Source organism: Primulina tabacum, chromosome 6 (genome assembly GCF_025594145.1).
Source record: "Primulina tabacum isolate GXHZ01 chromosome 6, ASM2559414v2, whole genome shotgun sequence".
NCBI lineage: Eukaryota > Viridiplantae > Streptophyta > Magnoliopsida > Lamiales > Gesneriaceae > Primulina > Primulina tabacum.
Window position 1 is genome coordinate 12,874,159 of NC_134555.1, and position 11,279 is coordinate 12,885,437.

The 11,279-nt window shown below is 34.6% G+C and overlaps 2 protein-coding genes across 2 annotated transcripts; both read right to left on the minus strand.

The window, feature by feature from the left end:
- Positions 1-4,493: 4,493 nt before the first annotated feature.
- LOC142550055 (uncharacterized) lies at positions 4,494-5,108 on the minus strand. Its single transcript, XM_075659296.1, has one exon. The coding sequence runs from the start codon at positions 5,106-5,108 to the stop codon at positions 4,494-4,496; it is 615 nt and encodes a 204-aa protein (XP_075515411.1).
- A 1,664-nt stretch (positions 5,109-6,772) lies between these two features.
- Positions 6,773-9,720, minus strand: LOC142549167 (putative xyloglucan endotransglucosylase/hydrolase protein 28). The gene is made up of 4 exons (XM_075657982.1): positions 9,258-9,720; positions 9,077-9,177; positions 8,349-8,557; positions 6,773-7,600 (listed from the first exon to the last, which is right to left on the minus strand). The coding sequence occupies exons 1-4, from the start codon at positions 9,460-9,462 to the stop codon at positions 7,102-7,104; spliced, it is 1,014 nt and encodes a 337-aa protein (XP_075514097.1). The 5' UTR covers positions 9,463-9,720; the 3' UTR covers positions 6,773-7,101.
- Between the last annotated feature and the right edge of the window lie 1,559 nt (positions 9,721-11,279).

Below are 11,279 nucleotides of genomic sequence, written 5' to 3' on the forward strand. Positions count from 1 at the left end.
AAATGAGCCAATTTCGAGCTTACAAGCCACTTAAACGAGTCAAGCTCGAGCTCGTCAGCCTATTATCGAACATGTTTGCGAGTTCACAAGCCGAATATCCTTAGGCTTGAGCTTGGTTTGATTCAATTTTAGAGTTCGAATTGAGCTTGAGCTTGGCTTGATATGATTAACAAACGAACTCAATCGAGCTTTTTATCGAGCCGAGCTTCAAATAGCTCACAAACGGTTTGGTTCATTTACATCCCTACCTAAAGCCTAGGATCCAAACCGAATCGATCGATAATCTTTCAAACGGACTAAACCGATTAAACTAAAAAAATATTAAGTAATATCTATATCGTGTGAAAACCGAAACTGTCAAACCAATAAGATTAGTTGAACCGGAACATATATATGTTGGGGAAAACCCATAAACCACAGAATCCATCACGTTAAATCATTAAGAATTTGACTGAAAACTTAAGCGGAAGCGTACTTGAAGCCATAATTCTGAATTCTTTAGAACGTGTCTTGATCTTCCAGATCTACGCGCTCTTTTCTTGAGAGAATCCTTTAGTTTCTCTTCAGAACTATTTTCTTAGGGGGAGAGAATAGTGAAAGTGATAACGCGAGATCTGGGGACCATGACCCATATTTATAGATAATGTTTATCAATATCTTCTGAAATTTCTGTTTTAGCCCATCATAAAAACAGAAATTACACTTATATCTAGGGGTGGGAAAAAATACCGACATACCGAAAAAACCGTACCGAAAAAATACCGAACTTACCGAAAAAATCGGTATACCGAAAATTTCGGTACGGTATGATACCGTACTGAAATTTTCGGTATCGGTATCAGTACAGAATATTTTTTTTCGGTATTTTGGTATATACCGAAAATAATAAGCAGTATTCGCTACACTCAAGGTAACTAGACCCATCAATTGTCACATATGCCAACACAACTGAATGACATGGATCATGAAGTGGATGTGTAGCATGGAAATTTTAATGCAATGTGACCGTAACATGCCTATTTCCAATTGGTCCTCCCTTTAACCTTATTGAGATCAAACTTTAAATCATAATCAGAGTGTGACTTAACTTGAAATTTATTTATGCGGAAAATAAATTTACATAACTGTAACTGAAAATGTCTACAACTAAAAAGTATTTAAAATAACAAACTCCCACTAAAACTGAATTTCCTCAATTGACATAACACTCATACTATCAGTGTGCTCATGAAACTGTTTGGGTGGTAGTCCCTTAGTAAGAGGATCTACAACCTTGGAGTTTGTACCGATATGCTCAATAGACAACTTTCCACTCTGAATTCTTTCTTTAACAACCAGAAACTTGATGTCAATGTGTTTTGACTTCGTCGAGCTCCTGTTGTTATTGCAATACATAACTGCTGATTTATTGTCACAATGTAATCTTAGTGACATTTCAATGCCATCAACAATGCGCACTCGCGTGACAAAATTTTGCAGCCATATTCTAGAATTGGATGCCTCATAACACGCTACAAACTCAGCTGCCATGGTGGAAGAAGCTATAAGAGACTGTTTAGCACTGTTCCAGGAAATGGCACCTCCAGCAAGGAGATAGATGTAGCCTGACGTAGATTTCATACTATCTTGGCATCCAGCAAAATCGGAGTCAGTGTACCCAATGATCTCAAGCTGATCCAACTTCCGATATATGAGCATGTAATCTTTTGTTCTCTGTAGGTACCGTAAAACCTTTTGACTGCTTTCCAATGTTCCACTCTTGGATTACTTAAATATCGTCCCAACATTCCTGTCACATATGCAATATCTGGACGTGTACAAACCTGAGCATACATCAGACTCCCCACTGCAGATGCATAGGGAACCTTCTGCGTTTCTTTTTCCTCAAAATCATTCTTTGGGCATTGTTTGAGACTAAATTTGTCTCCCTTAGCCACAGGGGTATCCGTTGGTTTACAATCTTGCATCCCATATCGCTTGAGAACTTTCTCGATATAGTCTTTCTGAGATAATCCAAGAATACCCCGAGAACAATCCCGATGTATCTTAATACCCAGTACAAAAGATGCATCACCAAGATCTTTCATCTCAAAATTCTTAGCTAGAAATATCTTGGTTTCATGCAATAACTCTATATCGTTGCTAGCGAGTAGAATGTCATCAACATATAAAATCAGAAAAATATACTTACTCCCACTGAACTTATGGTACACGCAATCATCGACCAAATTCATCTCAAAACCAAATGAGATGATCACTTGATGAAATTTGAAATACCATTGTCGAGATGCCTGCTTGAGCCCATAGATGGATTTCTTTAATTTGCAAACCATATTATTTGTGTCTTTGGACACAAAATTTTCTGGTTGCACCATATAAATCATTTCATCAATGTCACCATTTAGAAACGCAGTCTTTACATCCATTTGATGAAGCTCAAGATCGAAATGCGCCACCAAAGTCATTATAATCCTTAATTAGTCTTTCGAAGAAAACGGAGAGAAAGTTTCTTTATAATCAATGCCTTCTTTCTGTGTAAACACTTTAGCGACAAAACGAGCCTTATATCTTTCCACATTGCCTTTCAAATCCCTCTTGGTTTTAAATATCTATTTACAACCAATGGGCTTCATACCTTTAGGCAATGGGACAAGATTCCATACGTCATTGTCTTTCATGGACTTTATCTCTTCATTCATGGCATCATTCCACTTTTGAGAGTTAGAACTTTTCATGGCTTGACGGAAGTTAATAGGATCATCCTCCATCAATCCAATGTCTGCCTCATGTTCTTGAAGAAATACAATGTAATCATCTGGCACTGCATTTCTCCGCTCTCTAGTGGATCTCCTTAATGACATAGGTTCTGGAGGTGCTTGAGTTTGTTCATCTGGAATGGGAGGATCTCTAATATTGTCTTCCTGTATTGTGTCTTGGTCAAATTGAGAAATATGATCCTGATCAATGTCCAAGACACCTTTGGGAATATTTACATATTCCTCTTCAAAGACAATATCCCTTAATTTATCACCCCCGCAAACTCAACATCCTCAAAGAACCGGGCATTTCTTGACTCAAAAATCGACTTACTCGTGGGATCATAAAACTTGTACCCCCTGGATCTTTCAGAGTATCCAATAAAATAACAACTAATCGTCCTTGAGTCAAGTTTTTTTCATTAGGCTTGTAAAGCCTTGCCTCAGCTGGACATCCCCAAACGTGCAAATGCTTAAGACTGGGCTTTTTACCCGTCCAAAGTTCATAAGGGGTTTTGGTCGCTACCTTAGTTGGAACCCTGTTAAGGATATATACTGCGGTCTTTAGTGCTTCTCCCCAGAGTGATTCTGGTAAGGTAGAATGACTGATCATAATCATGACCATGTCCTTAAGCGTTCTGTTTCGTCTTTCAGTAACACCATTCATAGTGGCCGAACCTGAAATAGTGTACTGTGGGATGATACCGCATTCCTCCAGGAATCTAGCAAAAGGTCCTGGATGTTGTTCACTGAACCGTCATATCTACCATAGTGTTCACCACCACAGTCAGATCTAAAGCTTTTAATCTTTAAGCCAAGTTGATTTTCAAATTCAACTTCATAGTTTTTGAACACATCCAATGACTGTGCCTTTTCATGAATGAGATAAATGAAGCCATATCTTGAAAAATCGTCTGTGAACGTTATAAAATACTGTTGACCATTCCAAGAAGCCGAAGGGAATGGTCCACAAATATCAGTATGTATAAGTTCTAAGACGACTGAACACCTGTTGGCTTCAAATCTCCTTTTGTTGGTTTGTTTTCCCTTTATACAATTAACACAATTATTAAAATCTGTGTAATCTAAAGGTTCGAGAATTTCATCTGGCACGAGTCTCCTTATTCTCTTTTCATAGATATGACCCAATCTTTTGTGTCATAACTTAGCTGAATTCTCACTGGTTAATTTTCTTTTAGTGCATCTACTTGTTTGCAGGGATTCATTAAATAAAGCAATAACATCCAAAGAATAAAGATTATCGTATCCTGATAAAGAACCAGAACCAACCAATTTTGAATCGAGAAACTGAATATTCCATTTCCAAAAAAACAAGAATAACCAAATTTGTCCAATGCAGAAATGGAAATCAAATTCCGTCTAAAAGACGGCACAACAAATGTTTCATAAAAATCCAAATATATTTCAGTCTTTAACAATAATCTGAATTTTCATATTGCCTCAACTTCAACTTTGTTGCCGTCACCAACATAGATGAATCTTTCAGCATCACTTGGTTTTCGGCAATCTAGGCAACCCTGCATAGACACACTGATGTGAGTTGTTGCACCAGAATCTATCCACCATGTGTGTCTAGGCACTGAAGTTAAATTAACCTCAGAACAAATCATATTCAGAAGCATACCTTTCTTAGCACGCCAAGCGTGATAATTACTGCACTGCTTCTTCATATGCCCATCACTGCCACAGAAAAAACAACCAGAACTTTGAGAATCACTAGGATTCTTCTGTTGTTTCTTCGGAGGCTAGTGTATCCGCAGCTTCCTTATCCTTTCTTTTCTTTCCTTTAACCTTCGAGGTAGACGAATAATGAGCACTTTCTGTCTTGTCTTGCTTCAACCTTTCCTCTTCCTGGACACAGTGCGAGATGAGCTCATTCAGAGACCAAGTCTCTTTCTGACAATTATAGCTCACCTTGAACTGGTTAAACTGGGGAAGAAGAGATGTCAAAACCAGATGCACTAGCAAGTCCTCAGAGAGGTCAAGCTTCAATGCTTTTAACCTTGAAGCAAGATGAGACTTTTCCATAATGTATTCCCTGATGTTGCCCTTACTTCTGTACCTCATTGAAACGAGGCTTGCCAAAAGTGTACCAATTTTAGACTTTTCACTTTTCGCAAACCTCTTTTCGAGGTCTTGAAGGAAAGCCTTAGCCGTAGCAATGTCGCTAGACATTGTGCCCCTGAATGTTTCTGGAATGGCCCTCTTCATGATCTTCATACACATGCGATTCGATCTCTCCCACCTTTCAAACTCCCTCTTTTCATCAGAGGTACTCTTATCCGTAATGGCGGGATGATAGTCAATCCTTATCGCAAGGTCTAAATCCATGACTCCGAGAACTATCAATAAATTCTCTTGCCACGATTTAAAATTCGAGCCATTTAACATAGGAATAGAATTTATGTTGGAATGAATATTTGCAGGAGTCAAATCTGAACAGAGAACAAAAAAAAAATATACATGCTCAACCAAATATCTATATAAAATAATCAATAAATTCAAATAATGTAAACCCCATGAACAGAATATCGTGCACTCCATTAATGTTTCATCTTTGGGCAAAAGATTAACTTGTAAGTGATATCCTGGTGCAGCAGTCAAACACTGATAGTAAATATCATGTCAAATAACAACCTTCCTTTGGGCCGATTTATTATTCACATGAAAAACCGAACAACTATCACATGTTTACCACCATAAGTGCATATGTAATGATATTAAATATTAACATTCCTTTAGGGTCGATCAATATTCATATAAATCACATATGCCTAAAATCCTTTTGTATTTCAAAATAAAATTAATTTCCATAAAAGATGTAACTTTGGCGACATTTTATTTCATTTAATCAATTTTAAAAATACATATAACCTTATCATTATTTGAATTAATGAATATTTAACCTTAACCGAATAAACCTTAATCGAAAAAAATGTTTTTTCCCGGAAATTCCTTACGGGTTGGGTCGACCCGGTTCCGTACGACCCGACCCGAATCCGTATGAGTCAGGTCGACCCGGGTCCGTACGACCCGACCGAATCCGTACTTTTTTTTAAAAAAAAATTAATCTGAATTTTCAATTTTCCTCTAAAATTTGTTGAACAAAACTAGAAGGAAAATCGAAATCTTATACCAAATCTTTAAATTTTACAACCAAATCTTTTTTTACCAAAACTGAAATTTTAAAAGATTTGGTTTTCAACCAAAATATTTTCCAGATCTGAACCATAGAACAAAAAATTTTCAGATCTGAAAACATATCAATATATTCTTCAGATTGAAGTCATAGCAAAAAAATTTTAAAAAAAAATTCATTTTTCAGATCTGGATCCAAATAATATCCAAAACTTTACACAAATCTTAATGATTCAAACATGAATCTGGCTCTGATACCACTTGTTGGGGAAAACCCATAAACCGCAGAATCCATCACGTTAAATCATTAAGAATTTGACTGAAAACTTAAGCGGAAACGTACGTGAAGCCATAATCCTGAATTCCTTAGAACGTGTCTTGATCTTCCAGATCTACGCGTTATTTCCTTGAGAGAATCCTTTAGTTTCTCTTCAGAACTATTTTCTTAACGAGGGAGAGAATAGTGAAAGTGATAACGCGAGATCTGGAGACCATGACCCATATTTATAAATAATGTTTATCAATATCTTCTGATATTTCTGTTTTAGCTCATCATAAAAACAGAAATTACACTTATGTCTCTACATATTAAAGGTCCACAACGCATTAGATACATTAAAGCCCAATAACCCGAAACATTAATTAATCACTTTATTTTGGGCTTAACTTAATAGACAACCAACAACTCATAATTATTCACATATAAGCCCATATAAATAAATTGATCCAACAATATACACATATAATTTGTTCCCACCAAATTCCAATTATTTTATTATTTGGTTTGAAAATGAACTATCCGAAATCAATCATCAAATACAACAAATAGACAAATTCAATCTTCATAAAATTTCAAAGAAAATTAAACCCAATTTTATAATATAGAGATAATAATTCTCCATCTGGTGTATGCTCAACATTTATTGAAGTGACAAGGTTCTGTCAAATGTCAAAGTACATGAGCGAATTGAATACAAGAAGCCGCAGATGAGAACCTTAATCTAAAGGCACCGTATGGAATATACACATACCCCACCATCAATGGCCTATATATCAATTCTATGACCCACAAGAAATCTATGTTTTCTCTTCTTTCCTCTATTCACAGGAAAAAGTAAAACATTGCAGTGAAATGACGACAGTAATACCATGTGAGGATGTAGAAAACACGGCCTTGTTATCATCATTATATGGATGATGCCTTGAACTTGTTCGATCGGGCTGGCTGGTGCCGTTTGCTACGGTGGTGATGGGCTCCTCCGAAAGTCACGGGGTCAAAGCCCCTGAGCTGCTCAGCTTCCTTGGGCTCAATTGCACACTCGGGGAGAGGGAGTTTGTATCGTGACCGGTCATAGCAATACGAGTATTGGATGTACTTTTTCCTGAAGTTCTGCATTTTAACTCTCTGGTGCCGTGGGAGACCGGTAGGGATCATTTTGTGCTCCGGAGCAGCATCACATTTGGACAGTTGGAGTGGATTAACGGCACAACCAAGGAGGACGAAATCAGAGAACTCAGCAATATAAGGGGCATACTTGTAACTTACTTTGTCCTTGCCTCCATTTGTGGCCCAACTGGACCCATCCCATATTGTTGCATACAAAGACATTGACTTGGAGGGGAAGTCCCCGCCCATTTCTCGTGTCCTCTTGATCTCTCTAATAGGGACATTATCGACATAAAAGCTGCAAAAACAAACAAAAGCGTCATCAAGATTTGGATTAATGTATCACCAAATATACATATACTTATGGACCAGCTTTGTGTGTACAATATCACCCATGGTTCTTGTTTGACATGAAAATAGAAAAAATGGATGTGAATAAAGCAATCAAAGTCTTCTAATTGATGTAGATAGGAAAGTTGAATTTTTTTAAAGTGAAAAAAAGAGAAGAGTTGACAGAACAATTTGTCTCAGTTGAAGAATCTGTGCTTCAAAAGGTCTTGGTAATGTGCAAAAAAGACGATTAGTTCTTTAAGTTGACAAAATTGCAATGAACCAGCTGTGAGTTTTAGACGATCATTATACAGTTCCTTTACTTAAATGAAGTTTTAGATACTTTGTTCATGAGCTTAAGCATTGGTTAAATGAACTAAAAATAGCAGAGAATTTGGATAACTTTATGTCATTAAAATGAATCCAACCAATGAATCAAAAAAGGTTCCAAAATAACCAAAAGAAAATACAATATGTCATTTCAGTCACATAGAGATTAAAGAAAGTTTATAATTGGACACATGATGAGATGAGATGAGATGAGATGAGATGAACAAAGGATGCCCAGCCAAACATATGTAATTCTAGAAACTAGAAAAAATGTTTGCAGCATGACCGGAGACCTAACGACAGAAAATTTTCAAAGGGAAAACAGAATTGTGTTAAACATGGAAACAAATATAGTATGGGAAAAAATAAAAGAATTGTTCACTCACATTATCAGATTCTCAGTCCAAAGGATACTGTACTGGTGGAATTCTTCAGAGGGATCAAACCAAAGGCCATATCTTTCCTCTCTACCTTTACTTGTGCTTCCATTTCCATATATATTGGTCTGAATTCTCCAGTCTTTTCCCCTTATGTTCCCCAGGAACTCAAAATCTATTTCATCATGGTTCTTCTCAAACAAGTCAGCATTCGACATCTATCATCACAAGTTTCAGACAATTAATATTTTCTTTTTGAGAAATCCCACTTCAGTATAATCATATAATCAAAAATTACAGAAAACATTCATTACATTTTTTAAAATTAAAATTCAACTTTTAATCACTAGAATCTATTCACCTGTATTTTAAAGAGAGAAACAATTCACCGTTTGACGTGCATTCACTAGTTTCAGATAACTGCCTTTTTCTTTTTGACAAATCCAACCTCACCGTAATCAAATTTAACCAAGAATTAACAGAGAACATTCATTAAATGACATAAAATCAAGGATACAACTTTTCTACACAAGAAATTATAGAGGCTGTCACCAGTCTTTTTAAATGATGAACAAGTGTTTTTTTTTTATAACAAAGCTCAAGGCATATGTGGACTCGATCGAAACTGTTACAAGCCAGATTCGAATACCAAAATGTTTTTATAAATAAAGCAGAAAATAAATTTAAATAGAAATAGAATAAAACAAAACGATGATAAATAATCAGAAACTACTCACATAAAATGCAACAACAACTCCAGCAGTGTAATCTGCAGGAAGCTTAATAGAAGCACTGAAATATCCATGATGGTAAAGGTCCTGCGACACAAATCCAGACCCTACGCGCACAAACCACTAATCAATACACAAAACATGGCTTAGAACGCAAAAAAAAAAAAAAACAGTGATGAAAAAGGACCTGTTCTCTCATCCAGAGAGATATGAACAGATTTTCCATCTTTAAGAACCATTAGATTGCCATCTCCAAAGAGATGCGAGTACCCTTCATCGAAAGACACTATCGGGAGATTTCTCGACGACCCACTGACGGAAAACACATGAAGAGAGGATAAAAACACGAAGGTGACGATAATATTCATATGGGAAATCATGGTTCCTCCCATCACTTTACTTTGTCCACGATTACAGAAAATATTTGACAAAAAAAAAAAAAGGAATCTTTTGCTTGGCTGTTATGAATCAATTCTTTTGAAAACAGGTTATTTTTTACGTGAGTAATTCCTGTGTTGTTTGTATGAAATTCGAGCGAGAGAGGAGACAAGGAGACGGAATAAATGAGCAGAAGAGAAAAGGGAGAGGGATGATTTTATTGGGTGGAGAGAGTGAGTGAGTGAGGCGTGTGTGTGTGTGAGCTGTTCTCAACATACCCAAAATCTTTTTAGGAAGGTGGTGGTGTGGTGTGTTGATTTTACTACTATATTTTACTAGTAAAACTTATAAAATTAGGTGTCACGAACACCACATAGCATTAAAATATTTGAATGATAATGTGAAAATCAGTGAGAAACAATAGACTGATTTTACTAAAATTAAAATTTAATTACTTATAAGATTAAAATTCAAAATATGTTAAGTTCCGGATTAAATTTCGGAACTCAAAAACTCTTATTATATTATCTCACATGTCATTTTTGTGAGACGAATCTCTATCTCAAATCGCTCAATAAAAAATATTATTTTTTCTTATAAATATATATCAGATCAATTCATGATATGGTTTTACTCATTTTGGGAATTTCCCTTGTTATTGTCTGTCTATTTCATTTATTTTACAGAATGGGAAATATTATATTATTTATTATTCTAATGATATGTTTTATTTACCAAAATCATGCTTTTGTTAATTTGAATTTGCACATCTTTAACGCAAGCTTATTTGATGATATTATTAATATTCTTCTTTTTAAAGTGTATATCTTCTGTATCTTTCCTAATGTAATTAATACATACACATACTTTTAATTAATTTAATTTAATTTAATCACTATTTAAAATTTAAACATAGCATATATAAAAATTATTTAGCCCCCTTTATATATATTTAAGTACCTACGGGGGATAATTTTGTAAAACAAAACATGTCGTTGGTCCATTGACCATAATTTTCTCGAAGTTTTATATTTTTAACCAATTTTACAATTTAGATACCTTTTTGTTCTTAATCAAACAAATTATCTGTTTGTGGCAAATAAATTCTTGAAAATATTGTAATTGTCATCATTCATATTTTTTTAACAATTTTGGTCATTTATATTATGAAAATTGCTATTTAGTCTCGTATCTTTAAATTTTTTACAATTTTAGTATTTTGATGTTGATGTTTTGTGGAAAATAAATTCATGAAAATATTATAATTTAATTCTTTCAATTTTTTTTTTTACTTGTAGTTTTCATCGTCCTTCATATTTCTTTTTTTTTCTTTTACGAATTTGGTTATTTATGTTGTCAAGATTGAATTAGTCATGTATCTTTCTTTTTTTTTTTTTTTACAGATTTAACATTTTTTATCAAAAGTTTTGATGTGACACTGGACACATGAATATTACACTACACACGTGAATGTCAAATTTTGGTAACATATATTATCAAAAAGAAAAATTTACTGTAATAAATAACAATTTTCCTTAAATTTTATTTCCTTGATATACAAAAAAAAATAAATTATATAAGTGACCAATTTTAATGGGTGTAGCATATATAATATAAAGTGGCAATTGTCAATTGAATTTAAAGATTTGATTTTTATGGATGAACTTAAGTTGGAAGGGATTTAAAGAATATATTGAGATGAAACTCACCAATTCATGTTAAAATAGAGTCATTTCAAATACTTTCTCGCAATCTAGATATAACTTAAATCTACAAATAAGAAGAGATTAAATTCACTCAACATAAATAAGAAGATTTGAAATACCTAATA